Source organism: Oryctolagus cuniculus, chromosome 3 (genome assembly GCF_964237555.1).
Source record: "Oryctolagus cuniculus chromosome 3, mOryCun1.1, whole genome shotgun sequence".
NCBI classification, from domain to species: Eukaryota; Metazoa; Chordata; class Mammalia; order Lagomorpha; family Leporidae; genus Oryctolagus; species Oryctolagus cuniculus.
In genome coordinates this window covers 84,271,953-84,296,961 of record NC_091434.1, presented here as the reverse complement: position 1 = coordinate 84,296,961, position 25,009 = coordinate 84,271,953, and the positions used below count along the sequence as shown (strand labels likewise).

The following is a 25,009-nucleotide window of genomic DNA, read 5'->3' as shown; positions in this document are numbered from 1 at the left end:
AGCCCCAGGTGGACCTTCACATGATTGCAGCCCTAGCCAGCAGCTCCTCTGCAACCTCCAGGAGGCCCTGAACCAGACCACACTTACAAAGCAGTCTACCATTCCTAACTCTCAAGGGGCCATATGCGATAATACACCTGTGTTGGTTTATGCCACTGAGTTTTGTTTGTTTGTTTGTTTGTTTAATATTCACTTATTGGGGCCAGCACTGTGGTGTAGCAGGTAAAGCCTCCACCTGCAGTGTTAGCATCCCATACGGGCACCGGTTTAAGTCCTGGCTGCTCCACTTGCAATCCAGCTCTCTGCTATGGCCTGGGAAAGCAGTAGAAGATGGCCCACGTCCTTTTTGGGCCCCTGTACCTACGTAGAAGACACAGAGGAAGCTCCTGGCTCCTGGCTTCAGATCAGCGCAGCTCTGGCTATTGCGACCATTTGGGGAGTGAACCAGTGGATGGAAGATCTCACTCTTGCTCGCTCTCTCCCTGCCTCTGCCTCTCTGTAACTCTGCCTTCCAAATAAAAAACAAATAAATCTTTTAAAAATATTCATTTATTTATTTGAAAGTATGAACTACAGAGAGAGAAGAAAGACAGAAAGATCTTCCATCTGCTGAATCACTCCCAAGACGGCAACAATGAGCAGAGCTGGGCCAGGCTGAAGCCAGGAATTTCATCTGGGGCCCCTATGTGGGAGGCAGGGACCCAAACAATTGGGCCATCTGCCACTGTTGTCCTAGGCCACTAGCAGGCAACTGGATTGGAAGTGGAGCAGATGTGACCTGGATCCCCTATAGGATACTGGCATTGCAGGCGGTAGATTTACCACAATGCCAGACCCTAAGCTGCTAAGTTTTATAGATGATTTGTTACCTAATAATAATTATTACACTTGAGACAAAATAACCAGATGCAATGTATGAACTTTGATGCTATTTTTGACTGAAAAAAACTAGAAATGTAAAAGGATATTAAATGATATTAAAGAATTATTGGCAATTTTTAGTTGTGATAAACTACAATTAGGCAGGGGATGTATCTTGAAGAATTTAGGAGTAAAGTGCTATGATGTCTGCACCTCACTTTCAAATCAATTGAGAAAAATATACACACAATCACATATAGATAAAACAATGTCAAAATTTTAACAATTTCTGAATTTGGGTTCTGAGGTTTATGTGATTATTATAATATTCTTTCAATATTTTTGGTATGTTTGAATTTTTTTTTTTGGTAACAACAAGTAAGGAAAATAAATAGAATACTGGTCTTTTTTGCATTATTAATAACAGAACAATATACCCCTAATTTCTGGGTATAAAGTAAAACATTCAAATGATGGTCTTAGAGGAGCTGTCCCCAGTACTACATTATCTATCCTCTAATTAACGACTCCTTCACACAGATTTTTAAACCAACCCATGCATCTATCTGGAAGGCTGCCAGCCAAAAGAAATGCAGCTGATGGATTAATTAGCTGCAAGACTCCCCTGCTTCTCCACACTGAGTCAAACCAAAGCCAAGCATTGCCTCAATTTGCCATCCTTCCCAGACCACTGTGTTAGAACAGCGGCTACCATGAGAAATCCCTATTATTTGCCAGGCATTTATGATAATTTCTGAATTTTGTCGGAATTCTATGAGGCATACTTACTGTTCAGTTCCATGAGTAATACTCAAGGACACTATTATAAAAGTTTCAACACTGCAGAAGTACAGTGAATAAGAACCAAATGCTGGAGCCCCTTGGCTAAGGTTCCCTGCCTCTCTCAGCCAGTGTAAGCACTGCCAGCACTGGAGCCAGGTGAAGACAGGTAAGAGAGACTCGTAGAAAAACACAGAGTAAATTATGGGAAGTCAGAGTTCAATCCCAAATCACTCTGGCTCCAGGAGCCATGGAATAAACAATGGAAGTCTTTTATACCACAACTAAAACCAACTGAAAAAAAGCTTTCAGGTCACACTCTTTCAATGTTTATCCTAAATATCTTTCTTGTCATATTTGGGAAACACTGTTTTCTCCATGTGAAGAAAGTAAAGACTTTAAATGAGTTCAAAGGAAATTAATTTGCCTAAAACATTAACTTTCTTGTGCTTAAAAACAAAAATAAACTTCATTATTTATAGAATAATTAGCTTTAATTATTTGTAAAATTAAAGCTAATTTTGTCTAAACCTTCATCAACCTAGTAATAGCTGCAATGGTATGACTATAACCCATTTTTTTAATCTGGCAGAGTAAGAACACTCAAGAATCCACTGTAATGAACAACCAATATTTCAATTCAGTTCTGATTAGCACAGTTATTCAGCCAATATTCTAGGTGTCTAGGATGAATATGATTTTATGAAATTGTCACCATCAATGAAAATAATCTTGCTTACACGGCAATTAGTATGATACTGAGCATTACCCAAGTACCCTAAAAATGAGAGACCCCAGAAAGCAACAAGCCAATTGGTTTGGGGACCTATTTTCCTCTTTCTCAAACTAACATTTTTGCCTTAGTTATAGAATGATTCCAGAAGCCATTTCTAAGATGAACTCATTCCATGGAATATTTAATTATGCACTTGCTTTGTGTAAATGTTTGTAAAATCAGAATACAACAGTGCTGGCTGCCCCTGAGGATGCGGTGGGACGAGGCTGACTGGAGGAGCCTGCAGTGACTTTCTGAAGCAATGGGAAATTCTGTATCTCAAGAGGGACTGGAATTTTGTAGCAATTGCCAAAACCCTGAGAATATACTAAAGATTTGTATATTTTACAGTATGTAAATTTCGCCTGAAAGGGAAAAAAGAATAAATAATACATTAGTTCAAGATATTGCAATGAGCATGCTAAAGTTGCTACAGAGAAGAGTTCTTTCATCTGTAATTCACTTTGCAAATGTGTCAGAGTTAAGATGGATGGATGGAGGATGGATAGCTGGAGAGACATGCAATAAAGCTTAAGAATAATTAAATGTTACCAGAAGCATTCAGATGGTATATACACAGTTGTTCATTACAAAGTTATTTCAGTTTTTATGCACAATTGAAATTTTTTACAACAACAAATTAGGAGGCTAAGAAGTTCAACTTGATTAAACACTGGAGTGCAATAAAGGCAAAAATGGTAATACTTTAAGAAATTTACCCAAATCTGCTATGCAGCACTGTCCATTCTTCTTCACCAGGATGTTTTTGCTTTTTAAATCCCGATGGGCAATGGCTGGTTTCCCTTGGGTCCCAAATATCTCTATATGCAGATGTGCAAGACCACTGGCTATGGACAGCACTATTCGAAGGCAGCTAACTGTATCCAGAGTAGTGAGCTGAAGATAGTCATACAAGGATCCCATCTCATGATAATGTGTAATTAACCACAACTGAGTACTGGAGTGTCTTGATGTCATGTCTGAAGCAATGAAACCTGGAGAGAGCAACAACAAAATTAACACAGTGAGAACTCCACACTGTAACTTTTAGTATTTTGAAATGGTGCTTTACACAACAGACATCATTTGTTTGAAAAAAGATTAACCCATCGCCATGACAGAAGGTTTATAGATGCACCAACAGAGGAAAATAATAGCATTTATCCCTTACAAAGGGCACTGCTAATGAACAGGGAATTTCAGGAGGAAGGATAGAGTGGGAAGAATCACTGTCCCTAAATCTGTATATATAAAATACATGAAATTTGCATACCTTGAATAAAATTTTTTAAAAAAGAAATTTTCATATTCCTTTCCATTCTAAGTATTATGGTTTAAAAAAAAAAAAAGATTTGTTTTATCTATTTGAAAGACAGTTACAGAAAGAGAGTGAGAGACAGAGAGAGGTCTTCCATCAACTGGTTCATTCCTCATATGGCCACAATGACCAGGGCTGGGTCATGAAGTCAGGAGCTTCTTCAGAAGTGGAGCAATCAGGACTCAAGCCTGCACACATAGGGGATGCTGGCACTACAGACGGCAGCTTAACCCACTATGCCACAAAGCTGGCCCTGAGTGACTTTAAAAAAAATACTTCACATTGTGTTATGATTCAGACAGGAATCTTTGTGCTCACCCATAAGGACAGTGCCAAACTCTTATCACATTGATCTTCCAAGTATAGAGCCTTCATCAGTCACCCTAAAACATAAAACCTGGAACCTAGATACTTAGATTCCATTCTGACCCTGCCTGTAACTTACAGTGCAATATCAGGTAACTCAAACCTGCTCTCTGGCCACTTTTGTTGGGACACAATATAAATAGGTGAGTTTATACCAAATGACTGATTAAAAAAAAAATCAAATAGAACAAGCACTTACAATGCTATCTGTCAGTTATACGGAAAAAAACGAAGATGATAGCATTTATTGGCTAGAAAAGGAAAAATAAATAAAAGGGGAAAATATACACAATAATCTGTAATATTCATCTGCATAGGACACCATGAGCCCAGGGAAGGGGATTACATTAAGTCAGACCTGACTCCCTTCAGTAAGCGGCCACGGAACAGGCCTCTCCCTGACAGAAGGTAAGTACTGACAGATGTGGCCAAACCCAGAGAGAATGATTTTTCTCCTGGACATTCTGAGGGGATACTTGGTATTTCCCTTGGGAACTTTTAATCTTTAATGACTTTCTCAAAAATAAATGCAAACTATAAAAGCACCACTCAAAAGACTTTAAATTGCTGCCACGTATTTGTGTGGCCTCTCCTGATTTCTTCCCCAAAGGAAAAGCAGCCTCTGAGTAAACAAGTAACAAATTTTTATTCCCCCGCCTCCCCTAAGGCCCCTAGGTCTTAAATAAGGACTTTGTCTGTCCTGTTCATTATGCTACAGACTTGCATGGACAATGAGCTTACCTCTTTCCTTGCCCAATCACGCTTTCCAACATGTCCCTCAAGCTCCTGTCCTGGCTGTTCCCTTTACAGGGAACACCCTCTTCCTAGGAGCGGGGCTGACTCCCTGACCTCTGGCGAGTCTTAGTTCAAATCCAGCTTGATCTAAAAGGCTAATCCTGACCACCACGTTGGAAACTACAACTTATCCTCTCTAGGCATTCCAAATCTCCTTTACAACCATCTCCTTCCGGGGGAAAAAATGACTTCTAAATAAGCAGGGCTCTTTTCAAAGGTTTCTCTCTCAGGAGTGAATTATATAGCTATGTTTGCTTCACAGGGCTGGATGTTCACTTATGTAGAATGTCTGTGTTTTGAGTCAAAACACTTTGCTAGGGGTATGGATTGAGGCCAGTAGTTAAGATGCTCACAGCCCATAGCCTGCTCCTGACTCCAAACTTTCTGGCATGCTTCCTGCCAATGTAGACCCTGGAAGCAGTAACGGCTCAAGTGGTTGGGTTGCTGCCATTCATGTGGGTGACCCGGACTATGCCCTGAGCTCTTGGCTCCAGACAGCCCAGCCAAGGTCACTGCATGAATTTGGAGAATGAACCAGCAAATGGGAACTCACTCACTCACTCACTCTTCACCCTCCCCCTTCTCCCTGTTTCTCTGCCTCTCAGAAAAAGAAAAAGAAAGAAAGAGCTCTACTATTAGTAGAGATTGTACAGCTACCTCAGGTTGGAATTCTGGCATAGCCACTGGATGTGTTCATAATAGGAAGAGAAAGTGATTAGTGCAAAAGCCTCTTACTTAACAACCAGTCATCCTCCTAGGCTCCTTAAGAGGTCAAATAAAACCCAAAGTCTTAAGTAAGGTTATCAGCTACCCTCGTGAGCCTCTCACTGGCAATGCTCCCAGGAACAACGTACCTCCTGGGCAGCTTTCACAGGCCAAGTACAAGGCCACCATGTAAGACAGCATGGTTGTGGGGCCTCAGAGCTACCCTACTAGGATTGCATACTGGCTCTACCACCCTGGGGCTAGCTGATTTTGCCCAAGGCATATAAAATTTCCACCTCAATGTCCTCATTTGCAAGATAAGGATAATAACAACATATATTTCAAAGGGTTACTGTGAGAGTAAGAGCTATTACATGTAAGATGCTCGGAACAATGCCCACCACATAGTAAATGTTCAAGAACAGTTAGTGATTGTAGTATTATTGTAGTAATTTGATGTCATATCTTTTTAGGGAGATTCCTTTACTTACTGATCTCAAGAATTTGATTAAACAGCTAGGTGGTAATTTCAAGAGCAAGTGATAGCTCAGGAGATAAACGCTGGCGATGGTTATACAACAATGTACTTAACACCACTAAACTATACCTTTAAAGTGGTTAAAATGGCATATTTTCTGCCATGTATATTTCACTACAATTTTGTACAGAGTAGAAAATAACACTTCAGAATGAATTTTTCCTATGGTTTTAGTGATAAGGAAAAGAATGCTGAGAAAGATGTAACTTTAACACAAAGTCGCATCATGGGTCTCTGCTTGTGCTCAAAGTTGAATCCAGTTTCCCAAATTCCCATCTGTTTCTGACATCACAGGACACAGGGTCTTATTAACCACTTAAGCTGTTAATTTCCATACCAACCACAGAGAAGGAAGAGCTTAAATTCAAACTAATCCATTTGAAAGACATTTTTTAATATGTTAAATCAGCAGGCTCTACCAGGAGGGCCCAGAGTTTTGCATGTATGTGTAGACAGATACAAATCTAATTTTTGGAATTTTTTAAAAAAAACTTTTTAATTTTATATGGAAAAAAATTTGCATGGTTCTTCATTGAGTGGATGTCTTGGATAATCCATTCAAGGAAGATCACTAAGTCCAATTTAATGAAACTAATACCCTTCCTGTACCAACAGAAACACTGGTGGGATGTGCAATTTAATTATGTGTTAGAGGAGGCTAGCGTTAGCAATTTACACGAGTCAGGGGAATCATGAACTGATAATTCAAACACAATATGCTCTTTGATAGAAAATAAAACGATCACTGAAAACAAAGTTTCTATATCCAGAAAATTGATAAAGCATGGGAAAAAAAGCTTAACACAACAGAGTATACATTTCTCCCACCCAAGTACTAACCAGGCTCAACCCTGCTTAGCTTCCAAGACCAGCGGAGATTGGGTGTGTTCAGTGTGGTATGGCCGTAAACGGCAGAGTGGACGTTTCTATGAGCTTTCTCTACTAAAACAGTAAAACCAAACCAGATGGCTGTGATTATGATGAGGGTAGAAAGAGCTCATGGATTCAGAATTTCCATGGACCAATAAGTAATAAGAAATGGACAATGTTGTATCCTATGTGCTCATACTAAGGGAACCTAACTTCATATATATGAATCATAGTGCAAAATTACCTTTCAAATATTTCTTGTAAGTCCAATTTAATAAACATTTACTGAGTACTACCTTATATAAGGTATTGAACTCAACATTGGGTGTGAATGCAAAAACAATGGAAATGACTCTTGCTCTCAGTGCCCAAAGGTCATTTAACTGGAGTGCATGGATAGATACTATTTGCATAGCACAGCAATATCTACAGCAGTTTGCTCAATGAGTCTATGAACCCTGTGAGTATTACAGGGATGCATGAATGTGACCTTCTTTCATTGAGTCTCAAGATCTTTCACACTTCTCAAGAGCACGTGTACCTGTCCACTAGGGATAATTGTGATATTTAATGATTTTGGGTACAGCATGCCTTCTAACTCTGAATTTATTGTTCAACCTCAGCCCATTCCAGTGTCAGAGGGAACACTGAAATATCCCAAGGTAATCTGAACAACAGATGAATGTTTACCATACATCTTCACTCCACACAGTAAGAAGCAACTCTACTGCTACATGACCACCTAGCACACTGTGGTGTACAGCACAGAACTGTGGTTATGACTTAGCTTTTCCAGTGTTATTCCCCATTCTACTATTTAACTTCTCTGTAAATCAGCTGCCTATCAGTTAAAACTGGGAAGATAAGCACAGCTAACCTCACTTGGTCATGGTGAAGAGTAGAAGAGGAAAGCACAGCAGTGGTTACTGCAGAGTAACTATCTGCTGATACTTTTGTTGTTATTGCTATCACTGCTGTTACACATAAGCATGTTCCTGCAACACCAAGCAGTGTCTGATAAGTGACAGCAGAGGTACAAAACACAGGGAGTGTAGAGAAGCACAAGTCATTCCATTGGGAGTAACTGGAAGGAAACGGACAGGTTTCAGTGGAGGAAGGGGTAGATGGGGAGTGAGAAGGGGATAATGGATGCTCAAGAGCAACAAGTACAAAAACAAAGAGATCTAACTGTCTGTGGCAATCAGAAGGAATAGCAACATTGGCAGCAGCTGAAGATGAGCATTTTTGTAGATGAAACTTAAGACATTCCTTGTAGCTCCAAAGCAGGGATCTTGAATGTCAGGCCCAGAAGTCATAAATGTTACAAGCACTTTGAGAGCCACCAAAGACACTTTGAGCAGAATTATCTCGGCTCCAAAATGAAACACAGCTCTGTATGGAGAGATGGTTTGGAAAGGGAAGGCTGACAGCAACAATACAAGAAAGGAGGGTTAGCTATAAGGAGTAGGGCCCCAGAGATAAGGGAAAGAAAAAACAAAACAGCAGCCATCAGTTCAAACATCTCAAGCAGACCACTGAAGCAAAGCTTTGGACAAGGGTCAAGTCATTATTTGCAGACAACTTGACTCAGATTTAAAACAAAATTGGCAGTAATGAAATAGATTTAAAAAAAAAAAAAAAAACACACATCTGGCCATCCTGTAAGCCAGACCTAATCCAAAAGCCATAAGGTGGCCAACACAATGCTATGCAGAGTTCAGTTCGATATAAATTTTCTATCCAGTATTACGGAAGCACTGCAGACAGCATTCATCATGCACATATTAGTATAAACACATTTAGACAAAGTTTTCAGAAACACAGAAGCTGATGAGCCCAAGGAATAAGCTCACCCTTTATACTGCCGCAGCAGTATTCTACGGGCACTTTCTATATTTCACAAATGTTGCTAAGCTTTAGTTTCCAAATTAAAATGTATGCTGAATCCCTCTATAAATCTGGTCTTTAAAAATGATGCCTAGTTTGAAGGAATGTGCATTTAATTACAATGTCCCTGAGAGCTGTGAATCTCTAGGAAAGAGTCCAAAGATCTTTCTTAGTTTGATTCAAGTAATAAATATTCAAAAAGGGTGGAGTAAGCAGAGCAGCCCAGGAAGCCTTGAAGTGAACGATATGGGGCAAATTTCTGTTGTTTAAATAACGATCTGCAGATGTAGGAATAAGAATGAGCAATAACGGATTTCCTTTTCATCATCCAGAGAATCTTAAAACTTATTTGCAGATTTCAATAAGAAATTGGTGTTAAAACTAAACATTACATAAACACTGAGGATCCCTGCCTGGCTTTTCAAGAGAGACTCGAAATTCACATTCACTGACACAGAGAGGGCCAAGGGCAGGCAATTATTTCTCAACACAATTAACGCGGGGACCGTTGTTGTACTTACCTAAAATATTTTCATGCCTCAGCATCACAGTGTTATACAATTCAGTCTCCCTGAACCAAGATTTCTCGTCCCGAGAGGAGAAGATCTTCACGGCTACATTTTCCCCTTGCCAACTGCCCCTCCATACTTCGCCGTACCTGCCTTTCCCTGTGGAAAGCAAAACAAAGATGACATTTTGACAGTGGGCACACAAAAGGCAGCCAGCCCAGTGATTAATTAAGAAAAAGCCAATAAACGTAGGGCCCACAACTCTTCATCCCTCCCAAGGTTTCCCAGAGAAAGCCAAACTGGAGATAGAAATACTGCAATCATTTGTCTGTGAGGACAGAAAAATCAGGTAGGAACTGTCCCCGCCTCCCACCAACTGTGGTAACAAGGTGCCTGCCTTCAGCATCTTCAATGTACAATCTGCAGCCAGTTGCTCCTTTTATCTCAAGAGTCCTTTACTGAAAGGTATAAAATGCAAACACTTCTTAAAAACACATGAAAGTTAGTAGAACTCAGAAAATGGCACCAGTTATTTGGCTACAAGATTGTACTGAAATCCAAACGTGTATGTAACTACACTGAATGGCTCCCTTGGTTCTTTGGCTCCATACAGGATCAACAAAGGCATTTTTCTAAGCATCCAAATGTGTGAATTTACATTATGCATTTTTTTTCCACAAAGGAGACTATTAAGTTTGAGATGTGTTCTGAGGATTAAGACAAAACAAACACAAAAGCCCAAACACAATACTATGTAGGAGATTGACAAGCAGCCACGACCATCCCTAAAGGATTTCTTGGCAGAGGATATATTTCAAAAGAGGATTTGCAAAGTCTTAAACACATAATCCCAGAGCAGTGCTGATTTCTAACATTGGTCATGGGTAGTCTTTTGTCAGACAGCCTCTCTGATGCCACAAGTGGGCTAAACTGAAAAGGCAACTTGGAGGAAACATGAAAACCGTGCTAACCTCTTGCAAGCATGGCCCCCTTTGCAGCAGCAACACACTTGTCATCTTGTCAACCACAGGCTCCCTCTTCCATTCTTCTCTTTAATTATGGGTAGAGAGGAGGAGGTAATTACCACTAAACTAAGGGGGATCAGCAAGGGGTATAATGAGCCTAGATGATGACACAGCAGGGGATACAACTTGCAGGCCAGTGGGGCTGTCTACCCAGGCAAGAGGCTGCAGGGATCACCGGGATCATGTGGCTTTAAAAAGACAGCAGCAACACCTACCAGCATTTACAGGCAAGCAATCCCTTGGTGGAAAACTAAGACATTGAGAACCCAAACATGGAAAGATGCAGACCTCTCCAGGCAACACACTCAAAACCTAATCAAAACCCTTGACTCTAGATTCTCTGGCAAGAAATAATGTCTTTACTAAATACCAAAATGGATCCAACTGCATGTGAAATATGACCAGGAATTGCTCATTGTGGGGTGCTGTCAGGCCACACAGGATTCACTTTAATAAAGTCAAAGCATTTGCCCATCACAAGATGACAGCTACTGTTAAGATACTACAACATTAGCTACTAGAAAAATGGCACGCTAATCTTTTCTTGCCTTTGTTCCATTTTTTCTCTCTCTTTCTATGTTCTCAATCTTTCATTGGGGAGGAGAGAAAAATAACCCAGGGAATTGTGGACATAGGGTTGTCTCCAAAAAAAATTCCTTTTTAGAAAGCAGGAGATGAATGATAGAGTAGGTAGAATGAAAATAGAAATGTATTTCATGGTTTTGAAATGTTTGTTACAAATGCAACATTATGCAGAAGACCCTAAAACAAAAGCAGAGATGACCCAAAGTCCTGGCCAAGGAGGCTCAAAAGGGAGATACCTAAAGGCACCTGAAATTTGGATTCTCACTGAGCACCACCTGGAAATGATAGACCTAGTGCAACTTCCCAGGTTTGTGACAACACACCATTTGTACAGCTCATCGCATATATGTCTATTTGAAGCTGTACCACACAAACACTAATTACAGGGAACTCCAAAGGTATACCTTTTTTTGAAGTATTTGGTGCTAACCAAGAAAATGTAATGGCAGTTTGCATTGTTTCCAGAAATACTAAAGAATATCTACAGAAACAGTATGCATTTTTAAAGGTGTAGTATTATTTTGTCCATTGAACTCTGGGGCCAATCACCAAGGACTGACCTGGAGATATGGTGCAGCCCCATGGATGGGGAGTGGCCAGGGGTCAGGAGGTTAGAGAACAGGCAAGACTCAAACATGTCTCCCTTCACTGCCTCCCACCACCATCAGACACCCTTGTTCATAATCAAATATGATATTACTTGGTAAAATAAGACAACTCTGGTTGTACATAATGAGCACATTTGGGACTTGTCCATCCTCATTTTCTCTATTCACAATCTGCTGCGGAGGAGAAGCTTGAAGTGGGAAACACAGTAGCCACAGACCTAGATAAATGGCAAGAAAGCTTCTGCTGGGTCCCTCCGTGTCTTAGTCCAACAGTCACTGCTCTTCCTATCTCTGCCCCTTCCTGTTTCCATTGCTGTCCCTCCTCTCATGAAAACAAGAAGAAAGGGATCAGGTGTTTGGCACTGCAGTTAAGACACCACTTGGGACACCTACATCCCAATTAGGAATGCCTGGGTTTGAGTCCCGACTCTGCTTTCAATCCCAGCTTCTTGCTAATGCACACCCTAGAAGGCAAGCAAGATATGGCTCAAGCACTTGGCTCCCTGCCACCCACATGACAGACCCATATTGAGTTATAGGCAGGTGCCGTGGCTCACTTGGTTAATCCTCCACCTGCAGTGCTAGCATCCCATATGGATGCCGGGTTCTAGTCCCGGTTGTCCTCCTCCAGTCCAGCTCTCTGCTGTGGCCCAGGAGGGCAGTGGAGGATGGCCCAGGTGCTTGGGCCCCTGCATGCGCATGGGAGATCGGGAGGAAGCACCTGGCTCCTGGTTTCAGATCGGCACAGCTCTGGCTGTGGCAGCCATTTGGGGGGTGAACCAACAGAAGGAAGACCTTTCTCTCTGTCTCTCTCTCACTGTCTAACTCTATCTGTCAAATAAATGAAAAAAAAAAAAAATTTGAGTTACTAGCTCCTGACTTTCATATGACCCAGCCCAGCCATGGCCACTCTATGCAAATGGGGAGTGAACCAACAAATGGAAGACTCTGTCTTTGCCCCTTCCACCCCACCTCTCTCTGTCTCTTTGCCTTTCATGATAGATGGATGGATGGATGGATGGAGAGGTGGATAGATAAATAAAAGAGTAACCCATTATCACTAGAATGAGACTGTAGAGGCACTGCCAACCCACTATTGCTACTGAAACCATCTCCGTCTGCCACCTAAAAGAGAAACCAATGAAAATTGTCATGTGATTTGCCACATTAAACTAATAAAAGCAGGATTTAAAAACAATAATAACCATGGGCCAGTGTCACAGCACAGAGTGATTACTTTGCCGCCTGTGACATCAGCATCCCATGTACAAGTGTGGGTCTGAGTCCGAGCTGCACCACTTCCCATGCAGTTCCCTGCTAGTGTGCCTGGGAAAGCAGCAGATGGCCTAAGTAACACAGGAGACCCAGATGGAGCTCCAGGCCCCTGGCTTCAACATGGCCCAACTCAGCAGTTGTAGCCTTTTGAGGAGTAAAACAGCAGATACTCTGTGTGTTTCCTTCTCCATCACTCTGCCTTTCAAATAAACAAAATAAATCTTTAAAAATAATGCATAACACTCAAAAAGGAAGAGGAAAAAAAGGCATTACCAACACACTCCAATAGTGTAATCTGGCGAGCCACTGTTCTTTGTACCAGAAAAGGAAGACCAGAACCACTTCCTGACGTACATGAATGATCCAGTAAATCCTGTAGTTTAAGACAAGGAAAAAAAGGCAGCTGTTGAGCAATAACTCAGTGTAGAGTATTAGTCTGCATGTTGTAACTCACATGGAAGGCACGTGATCCCTAGTGTTCATGGAAAGCTCCACTGGAAGGTTTGGCTTCATTTCCTCAGAAAACCAGAATCCAGCCCTTTCCCAAATACATGATAGGTTTTCCTGAGTGAGAAACTGTCCTTTCTTGTACCCAGAATTTTATAACAAAATACATGAAGAGGCTGAGCAAAATCAAACGTGCAAATTAGGAAGTCCAGTAAGTAGGGCTGAGTACAACAGGAAGCAGTAGAAAGAACAGCAGGTTAAACGTAAAGAAGGAAGGGGGCATTCTTTTAACTCCAAGAACTGGGTACAATTTACCATATTCTGCTATGCTCACGATCTACCAAATGATCCACTGTAGTTGCCATACCAACTACAGAACTCTAATTAGGAAAAAACAAATTAGGAATCAAGAACAAACAACTCAAATGTTTCTAATGGAAAGACTCCAAAAACCATGAGGATCTTTCAGTTGGTACACTCAGGCAGGGGTGGACTCCATGGATGGAGGTTATATCATTAGGTGGGTAAGGAACAAAAGGGTTACTAAATGAACACCTACTTGTCATTTCTCATTGTGAAACACAAATCAGACAGGAAAAAATTATACTTTCACTAAACACATAAAACCAGAGCCCCACAAAGACTTCTATAAACAAACAGGTTGCCAAGAAGATTCCAGTTAGTTCATTCATAAAGTTTTCCTTCTTTCTCTCAGCGCAAGCCAAGAAGCATGGTATCTGGCATGGATTATCTGCAATAAACAATATTGTGCCTGTGGTGATGGTGGGAAGGTTGCAGTAATGCTGAGCTAACATTCCCCAAAGCTTTTCCTTTCCCAAACATTTTAGTTGGCCTATTAAAGCAATGCATTGATTTGTGTGAATTTCATCTGCTCTCACTTCCTGTGAGCACCACTGTGAAGTACTGTTGAACAGCAAAATTACCAAAAGCTGAACATCCAACGGAAGAAATTTAGAACCCTTAAAAACCACAAAAGGAATAATCAACAAGAAAATGCGTGTAGATGAAGTACAGTCTCAGATATCCCCCCTAACCGTTCTCTCCTTGGCTGTTTTCTTTTTCTATTTCACTAAATGTTTTTAAAAGAATAATTCTGAAAACTAAACTAGCATTTTTGTTTTTCATTGTACACAGTTCTGGTTTTAAGCCCAGCCCATAAATCGAAGGCAAGGAGTTAGAGCAGGGGAGGTGTGCAAGGGGGAACTCGTTGGGAATAAAGCAAACACACTAAACACTATTAACAAACATTGACCTCAACTCCGATTGCAAGGCTGCTTTTTTTTTTTTTTAAGTAGGCAAGTGGTTTGGTCAGGCTATGCTTTGTTGAATCATATACATGAGTGCCTCACTTAAATAAGCAAGTATGTTGACCAGTAATGAGAGTTTGTTTCAAATTGTGTTCTTTCATATGCTACTGTGTCATGATTTAATGTCATCTGTCGTGGTTGTGTTTAGAGAACTATTTTGGCATACGCTTGCACTCCTCTTTCAAAATTCTAAAAGCGATTTAAACAGTAATTTACACTAGATATTCCAATTATTGCCGTTGGTAATTAGTTATTTTAGCAGCTGTGAGCAAAGAGGTTCTGACTAATCTATTTTAGAATCGCACTTGGCTGAAGCTTTGTCAGGATTCATCCTAACATCTTCTTGCTCCTAACTCAATAAACTCATTTAATTTTCCTTAAAGCTTGAAATAGGCTGTGAAGTGTATTTCCAACAAAATATTGTATTTCTCTACTTTTCAAGACAGAATACCCTTCTATCCTCTCCTCCCCCAGTTCCACTGTACTAACGCTCAAGTAGGAGTAAAAGGAAGCTACACAAGGTCACTCCAGACCTTTTCATACCAAAAAGTGCATTACACTGGTAGCCCAGAGATGGGGCAGGTGGTAGGCTGGAATGTTTACCAGCCTGTGTCAGCCACCACCAAATGTCCTGACAACTCACTAGGGGGTCCTGCAGCTGCCCAGGTATAGCACCTGAGTACCAAGATGGCCACTGGTGACAGGTGTCTGCTTAAGCCAAAAGGAAGTTACAGGGTAGATTTAACTGGGGAACCACCAGGATGCTGTAAATTCATGATCAAGCAGAACAAGATTTAATACAAGATGATTTGGGATGATATATGGGTATAGCATTAAATAACATTGAATCATATTAGAAAGTCATTACCTTACCTGTCTTTCAACTCATCAGATTATGACAAGGAAAGAGTCCTGATTTGGTATCAGCATGTCTTTCACCCCCTGTACCACCCACAGACCTTTGCTTTTTTCAGAGTTGGCATCAGACTCAAGTTAGGATCCATGTAGATTGTTATTTTCTTTCTTTTACCATCTATAGTAACCTTCTATTTGTACCAAGTGATTCCTACTCCCCACTTAAATTTTCTTTAAAATTAACACTTGGCAATTTTAAAAAGTCAACAAAGGAAGACAGTCACTTACTAATATGAATTACCATAAAGTATACAAAATAACTTTAAAATGCTAAAATGCAATGGCTTCACCAAGAGAGTAGTCATTAGTCACAGGATGCCACTGAATGAGTAAGCTATGGCTAATCTGAACTGATAGATGCTCAAGTGTAAAATATACCCAAGATTTGAAAACTTTCGGTTCAAAGAATGTAAAAATCTAATAATTTTTATTGTATGTTTAAATGATAAAAATTATAAGTATTATTAAAATGAATTCCATCTTTTTTAATACTTGGTTTGCTTAAGGTGACTACTTAAAAAAATTTTTTTTAATTTAAAATTACAGGTGTCGTGTACACACATTTCTATTGGACGGCACTAGTTCGGCCAAATGACTGCAGTCCACCAGGGGGCAGCACAGGAGCATGAAAAACGTAATGGCTGCTTTTTTGGATGTCAAGTTTTAAAGTCTTAAATTACAGGCTGTTGAAATAATCTAGAAGGGAAAATGATTTTTAAGATTAAGCAAAAGGTGCTTTCTTAAAAAAAGTACTCTTTTTTGCTAAGTACTCTTTTTTTTTTTTGCTGTCCTTACGTATGGGAAACTAAACAGGTTTATGTTTGTAAAGGGCATAACTGACCAACAGTACATGTGTGCATGGTCCAGTCCCTTACCAATTAGATTTTCATGATTGAAAGGAAGGGTCTAGAGTCATTTGGGTTACACTTAGGATTCTCTGTGGGGTTAAACTCACTGCTAAAGTGCTGTCGCCAACATTGGTGGTGATGAGTCCTTCAATGGTGCCATACTCCACATCTCTAGGATTGAGGCGTTCTTGGTTGCGCCTTTTAAATTTTCGGAGAGCAACTCCCAGGAGACAAGCTAGAAGGCATACTGCAAACACGACTGAGAGAATGATGAGGCCAACCTCCAGGTGGAAATTCTGTGTTCCAGAAAATGACTTCCCTGCAGTAGGGGGAGAACAGAGTAACTGGCTGTAAAGATCCCTGTTTCTTTATTATTTGGCATAACAAATAACCCTAACAGTTAGCTCCTGATCCTAAGCACACAGCCTCACAAGCCACACAGTGTTAAAACTAAAATATTCCTAATACCTGGCAATGGCCCAGCCATGTCAACCATCATCCAATAAGGCACAACCAGAGTTTGAAAAAATTCCACTGAGAATCAACTATATTAATATATGTATGTCAAAGTGCTTTTAAAATATAAAGTACTGTACAAATCTCTGATAGTACTTTTATTAACTTGATTTTGATATGTAAAGATATTTTATCATCAAGCCCTTACAGACAGATACTACACTGTAATATCCCCATGAGAAAGTGTTGAGTTAAAACCAAATTACTCCATCTGTGGTCCTTCTCTTTAATATTCTTAGATGTTTACTGCTAAAATTCTCATTGATCTTTCCACATCACGATTTCTGCCTAAAAACCCATTCATTCACCTGTATGTTTACTCCCCGATTCACATACCCATTCACTGACTCACTCTCTCATTCCGACATTATTACATTACCCATTCAAACACTGGTGTATTCAGTCAAAGACTTCAAATATCACTTGAACAAATAGTCACAAAGTCTTTCTACTTGCCTGGTGAGTTAAAACAAAGTTCCTGGATTGGATCGTGAAGGTTCATAACCAAAGGCTACCAAAATAATAATCGTCTCTGAATTTCAGACTCCTTCACAACATCATGTCCCCAAGCACTGTTCTTCTCTACACATGCCTTACTCGCCTCCTTGTTCCTGGCCCATTCAGCAATCCAATCTCAAGCCCAACTTCCTTTATGCATTCCTTTGACTTCCCAAGCCAATGACTTTGCATTCATGATATGCCATGACGTATGGCATTTCTATGGTGGAGTATAAACTAATTAAATACAACACTGAATGATAAATATATGGCCTCCTTAATGAGATTAGAAATTTCTTAAATAAAGAAAATAAATATTCTATTAAAACCTAGGGCATGGCAGGGTTTTCTGCAGACTAAGAACATCATATTATTGACATCCTAATCTGCATATGAATGAAGATACTTCTTCATGTCCACTCAATTAATAAAAGTTTTACTCACCAAGTATGAGTCAAATTTATTTTAACTGCCTTTTTAGTTTTAACATTTAAGTACCTGATTTCTCTTTTCTAAAATTTCTTTAATTATGCAACCCTATTTTGTTTATGAGAATTTATCCTTCCCTTATGTCTTAAAGCCATCACCATAAATTCAGAATTGCTATAATGGGACCCAGTATCAGCTTTCCGTTTTCCTTCCTGATCTCTTGCTGGTTGACGTTTCTTGCAATGAATGCTCCCAGTGGCCTTCCCTATTCAAATTTTTGGTTTCTTTCTTCTTTCAGGTGCAAAATTAAATAACATTATATCTCAAAAAGTTTGTGGAAAATGGAATTAAAAGGTAAGCTTATTAGGGTGAAAAAAATTTTGAAATCCATGCACACTTTTTTCATAATACACATTTCCATGCGTTTTCTGAAGACCCCTGGAATATTAACAGTATATTTCTGACTTGGAGACAATCTACATAAACTTGCAAGGACTCTGAGCCAGCAATTTAGGGCTCATTTTAGAGGGAAATAGTTTCAGAGCAGAATTGATTTTCATAGACTATGGATTCCATATTAAATGCAATAGAGAGAAAAATCCATATAAACTACAGAATTCATGCAAGATCTCATCCAACTTGTAGTTTCAGCAATAGAAGACTGGGAATCAGATCTGAGAAGAAAGGTCACTGAGCCTTGTTGTGGCTCCTTCCTCAGCAAGGAGGAAAGGCATTCCATTCAGCCAGCAGCCTCGTATGCCATGTTTCTTCCAACACAGTGACTTAGAGATTATTATTTCTAAACTAGAATTATTTCAAAAATTATGAACAAAAACATAGTCCCTTAACAGAAAAACATGCGAGGAGGTGATCAGCTGTTCTTGGCAACCATTAGAGAACTGATCAAGCAAGCCATCCCCAGAGTAGACACGGCCTTTCCATCTTTCCCTAAAATGTCCACCCTCCTTTCAGTTGCCAACAGGCCAGGGCTTTCTCTTCCTCACCTACAGCCACCTTCCTCCTCTCATCACCCACAGCTCAAAGAGTCTCTATCAAGTCTTGGGGTCACTTAGGTCTCTAACAGACATGGAATCAGCAACTTTGACAAAACCCCATGATCTAGAAATAGAAAAGTCAATGGGAACCTTTAGTGGGCAGCTGGGCCGTGATGTTCCTGTTACACCAGTCCCCTTGGCAGCACTCCACAGCCTGGCCCGGTGATGGCGGCGTCTTGCAGGTCATCTTGCCCTGCTCGTAGACCTGGAAGCAGCCTTTCTGGTAGACATGGAAGCCATCATTGATACTTAATGAGGAGAAGCACTGCTGGCCTTCACAGTGGTCCTCACTCCCACAGGAGAGACCTTCACATACACACATGTAAAGTTTGTGGTTGACCTTGGGCTTCTCATCTGAAAAAAGGGAGAGGAAGGGGAGGAAAGAAATCACTTTATGTGTTTCACCCCCAATGAGGGAGTAGCAGTATCTCCATGACCATTCCCAACACATTCACTGAACAGAATGTCGTAGCCACTGACCTTGACGCACACAGTCTGTGACCTTGTCACTTGAAAAGCCACTAAATAATAGCCACTTCTCTATTATTGCATTTACACAGGCTATGTACTCTTTTAAAGCACACCAGGCCAAAGTGTCGTTATTGCCTATTCACAAACTTCTATAAATGAGTTTCTATACCATGGTTTTCCCACTACCTTTGGCTTACTGGACTCTTGGATCCCAATTCTTTCATCAAAAGAAAATGCTTTATTGGATTATTGTGTTCATTATATTTATTTTATAGAAAAAGATGGCTCCTAAATATATGGCAGCTGCTAATATCACTTCCCGCTAGCTCTGTACAAATTTGCATCAACTAATGAAATAGGAAAGGCTGATGCCTCTATTTCAGAACCTGACTGCTTCAGAAATACATTAGTAAGAGTTCATATAAAGAGAAGCATGACCTATAATTACAAATCTGTGTTCTCAATATTTCCAGCTATATGCCTAAACTAACTTTTCAACAGTGGTAACATTGAGGTTTTTATGCTGATCATAATGGGAATTAACAGCTTCTTAAAGCATTTTCAATTGGCAGGAAAAGACCTGGCACCCAACATCCACAATGAGAGTACAAAGAGACAAAGGGAACAAAACAAAGCTTGAACAATAAGTAACAGATAGGACCAAAGGGAGAGTTCACACCTGGTGAGTGCAAGGTGCAATGGAAAGAGAGGCAGAAACATATCATCAGGGAAGCATACCTAATCAGACCTCCTAATTGCCTCTTTCTCAAAACACTTATTTGCAGTTCCATTTGTCACAGCACTCTTTGCCCCCTCTGTTGTTGAAATGATTAGTTCAGACTTGCTGGTCCCAACAGTTTTAGCAGTGACGAAGCAAAGTGAAGAAGACAGAATGTAAACAGCCAAGTCCTAGAGGCCCATGATTAGTTAGCTGAGGCTGCTTTCACCACAGCCCTGCTCATATAAGGAAATCCAGCTTCCAGAACTCCCTCTGAAGGTCTATGGCACAGAGAGGCGGCCTTCTAATCCTTGAACCCTCACTGGTGGGTCTGCGAGACAGCCGCTTCTTTCTTAAAATAACAGGTCAGGGGGCTGTGCTTTCAAGAGAAGACCTTCAGGTAAGGTCTTTGAAAATGTCAGGTTCATTTACACAGATTTGTGTGGGTGTGTGTAGAGATGTGGGTTATCTCAAAAAAGAGAAAAGCATTCTTCATCTTTCTTCCCTCTTCAAAGAAGCGGAAAAATAGTTCACTGCCCACTGTCATGTGGGTGCCTCGTCCCACAGAGTAAGTCCATGCAGACACACAGACACAAGCCTTCTATTTATAATTGACTTGCTAGTTCTTTTGAAAACCACAAGGGGCTCTTCCAAAAGTAAAGACAGGCCTGAAAGCCGAAAATCCAAAATAGCCACTGCCAGTGCTATGTGTGTCACCAGCCTCACCCCTGAGAATCGAGAGCCCTCAGACATCTTTAATGAGCAAACATTTTAATTAGCAAAGAGATAGTCTTTACGTTTTCTGCCTAGAGAAATCCAAGAGCAATTCCAGCACCAATCTATGTCTATGAGAAGAAACACATATATCTGCTGATATAATCTAGCAGAAAGTTTACACTTGCCAAAAGACAGTTGAAAGATAATATTTCTAGGGAGTCTAGACATGCTTGTCACTCTTGAATGGCACCAAGCTGGGCTGAGCGCTGCCAACTATGCTGCACAGCAGGTGATGATCTTGGGACGGAAACGGATGAGTAGGGTGAGGGGCAGAGCCCACGGTGCCAAGGGTGTCCTGGTGATTTGTTTGTGATCCTCAGCAGAGAATTAAAAAGACTATATTTCAAAAGTGAAATAATACAATGGATCTAAACCTGAAACCCAAACACATATTTTGAAACTCTTAATATTTTTAAAAGGCCATGGATATCCAAGGAGATATACCTTACACATCAAAAGATATGTGCTCACTGATGCCGAGCTGGGGCTTCGGGGTTCAGTGTTGGGATAGAAGGGGCAAAATGAAAATAAACTAGGAGAGCAGCTGTTCATGCAATGATAGTGGACTGAGGGGAATGATTTATTCAACTTGCTGCACCTAAGGTCCACCGGGAACAGCAGCAGCAAACAAGTCCTACCCCCAGACTGCACAGGCCCACGTAACACTGATCCTGTAGAAACAGACGGTCCAAGGACATCTAAGAACTAACGATACTTGTAACTCTAAGGAAAAGTGTAAATGTTTAAAATCTAAAATAATGTCTCTAACATGCTTTCAGAATGAACTCTGTGCTTCAAGTTTCAGCCCAAAGTCTGAGTCCAGACATGCAAGAAGGGACACTGCTTTTCCAAGGCCTGTAGTTTATGACAGATGCATAGATAGGCTGACAGATGTGTGGAGAGTAACCTAAAGAATCCTGACAGAAATGAGCAGCCTCCAGCAAGTACCACCTTCAGTGAAACTCAACTCACTATGCCCAACTCTGTAGGGTACATAGGCCTAAGGCAGTATCGATCTACATCAGATCTTAACCCTACGGGATCCTAAACTAACGCACAAGGATCCATTCCTTCATTAAACACTTCCTCTGAGCCTTCTGTATACTTTCGGGAGGTGCTTACAGATGACCAAGGCCTGAGGACTAACTCCAAGTTGGTGACCCTTTTCAGTCAAGATGTCAAAAAGCAGGGTTTTCGTTGTTTTCACCCTCCACAACTGAGAAACAGAAAACAGGCAGGAACTGCTGTTAGCGATATGTAATAATTAACTCGAGAACTGATATGAGCTGAGTCCAATAGTTAGCTAATGAAAAAAGAGTAAAACCTTCTCCAACTTCTTTTTCCTATTTTCCCCTCACCCAATACTAAATCTTTTCAGTTTGTCTATTCCCATAAAACTAATTAGCAGACTCTCTCGTGTTTTTATTTTTGTATACACTCAATTGTAAAGGAAGATCGGGAATTTATTAAAAGATATGAATTACCACACATAAACAAAGCCACATTGATTAAATGCCACTTTGGCAATTTCAGTCGGACGGAGTGGATTAGTTCAAAGAGATGCCAAAAAGATTTTCTGAGCTAGGATTACCACCTTCACAGAGAAGGTTAAAAGCGAGACAGCAGTGTTCTCAGATCTCAGAATCCACAATTCTTAGGAATACAGCAGGCCTCAAAATGTCCATGACTCACTTTTTCAGTCTCGTCGCAGTCAGGAATAACCGTAACGTGTGTGGACCTGTGGGCAGGATGGCTGGGGCAGAGAATGATCACAAAACCCATCTAGAGGCCACAGGTGTGGCCCCTGAGTCTGGCAGACTATGATACGAAAGGACACCAAGGAACGGACAATGACATCCCGTGACTGAGTCTCAACAGCTCCAACAGGAAGCACCGTTTCTGATGTGAGCATTCTACACCTGCCTGTGCAAATAACAGCAAGTGCCCTGGCAGAAGGCAGCCAGTCTACTCCACCTAATTGACATTCATTTAAATAATTCAGTCATTTGAATGTCAAGCTAGAGGTATTGCCTCTCTTGAGCACTCACCCACGTTGTCTGCTCTACAAGACACCTCCTGGCATTACTCAGTGTTATGGCTGCCACAGTCTGCCCTTCGTGTCACCAGAATCTGGGTTGTTTGAAAACCCAGGCGCTAGTGGCTGGGAATACAGGGAGTTTTGACCACAAGCGGAGGCTGCCTCCGGCAGACCAGCGCCACTGGCGAGGATCCAGGCTGGCTCCACAACCCGGAGGTGCAGGCTGGGAATCCCAGGAGTTCAGCAGGGCCAAATCTTTAAGATTTTTTTTCTTCTTCTGAGTGATATTTAGCTCACCATCTGGACACACCTACTCTGAGTCTAATCCTAGACTGGCAGAGGAAAAGGCAGAGCAAAGAGCAGTGCAGACTCTCCAAGACAGTTCATGGTTTGGGATAATCTTGTATTTCATAGTAAAAATATTGCTATTTATGTACAAGGGGAGCTTTAGCAATCTAGGCACAAAATACCACGGGTGTGTTTAGCCCCCACTCGCCCAGACATGCACTGTGTAACGTGTTAAAGCATTTAAACTGATTATCATTCTCAATGGTGCACAAACACTCACATTTCCTACACGAAGGTCTTGGACAGAAAAGATAAATGACAATCTCCTAGGAGTAAACCAGCCCATAGCTATCACACACCCTAAGGGTCAGCAAAAGGAACGGGCTGAATTTTTTTCCAGACGCACTTCAAGGTAGAACAAATAATAATGCAGCAATTAGACCGTAATTATAAACGTTCAAGAGCTCAGAATTTGTATGGGCTGAAAAAGGAACTCCAAACATCCCTGGACTCCTTCCAACAATCTACATGCTTCGCTCATGTGCAATGGTAGCTTATATTAAGTTTATAGATTAAGGCACTCCTTCCGTCGTCTCCTAATCCAGGAGCACACTTTGGCAACTCTCCAGAATCTGCAAGCATTTGAGATCTCTGGCATTAAACAAAGGCTTAACGAAGGATTTTGCAATGCCAGGCTTTACTGCCAGCAAGCCTGCTCCTAAGACAGAAACACAAAGGTCCATCCGTAATGCCCAGTGAAGGGCATTTGATCCTCTGGCAAGAAGGCAGGCTATAGGCTGAGGGGTGAAGATACCAAGTGTCTAAATACGTTCTCATTGTGAAATCCTTATTGAGCCAACACAAATCATTTTTTTTTGTTTGATCAATCACATTGATACTTGTAAAGCCAAGAAGAAAATGTATTGCAGGAGTTATGAGAGAGAACACGAGCATTCAAATGAGATCCCACTAAACTAGAATAACGACAACGAAAATCTCCAAGACGTTGAATTTGTGACTGCCTGTCGTCCAAATGTGTTCTTCCTCAGGAGTTCCTAACTCAACAAATGGTCTCCCCATTCATTTATTTGCACAAATCTAATTCTCTCTGGCTTTGAGTAGTTAACCTGGCCTCCGTGTCCTGGCTAATGGGATCCCTGCCTGCTCTCCAGGCTCTTCCCAAGCTTGTGGAAAATCTTGGATGGCTTCTTTCAGAGGAGAATTGCCTTCACAATGAAGATTTGCCTTCCTACCTGCCAGCACCCCATTGGTTTAGTTGGTGCCTGTCTACCAAGTAGATTTCCTCTTATGCTTTATTTCCTCAAACTCCCAAATTTAAAGTAGGAGCCCCCATTTAGACACCCACATCCGTGTGTCTGTATGGCTGTTCAAAGTCAAGCCCCTCACTCAGAGGGTAGGCACTTTGCTCACCGCTGCCACCCACCATGGCTTCAGAACTTGGCCAGAGTACAAGCCTGATGAGTGTTTGCTGCGGCATGAATCTTCTTTTCACAGAAAGGATTTAGAGGTGGGAAGAGACCTGATGCTGGTTTTCAGAGCAGACTGAGCCCATAAAGTCTTTAAATGTCAGCAGAGATCTTAAGGCAAGGCTTAGTCACTGAGCGGCATGTCTGTACAAACCATTTCTTCCTAGAGGAGCTCGCCCGCCGTACCCTCACATCTGTTCACCACTCAGGCTCCCAAGTGTCGAAAATTAGTGCTTTGGGTGGGATGGTAAGTTTCTCGCTTGTTTAAAAATAAAAAAATAAAAAAAAGAACTATAA

General features: G+C 41.0%; 1 protein-coding gene across 3 annotated transcripts in view; it reads right to left on the bottom strand.

The window, feature by feature from the left end:
* ACVR1 (activin A receptor type 1) overlaps positions 1-25,009 on the bottom strand; it is a 132,053-nt gene that overhangs the window by 14,361 nt on the left and 92,683 nt on the right. For all 3 annotated transcript variants that reach the window (XM_051848599.2, XM_051848600.2, XM_017342862.3), the window contains 5 exons: positions 19,024-19,287; positions 16,543-16,754; positions 13,171-13,270; positions 9,417-9,563; positions 3,136-3,411 (listed from right to left, as the gene is read on the bottom strand). In XM_051848599.2, the coding sequence (XP_051704559.1) occupies positions 3,136-3,411; positions 9,417-9,563; positions 13,171-13,270; positions 16,543-16,754; positions 19,024-19,287 (999 nt within the window). The remainder of the gene's footprint in view (positions 1-3,135; positions 3,412-9,416; positions 9,564-13,170; positions 13,271-16,542; positions 16,755-19,023; positions 19,288-25,009) is intronic.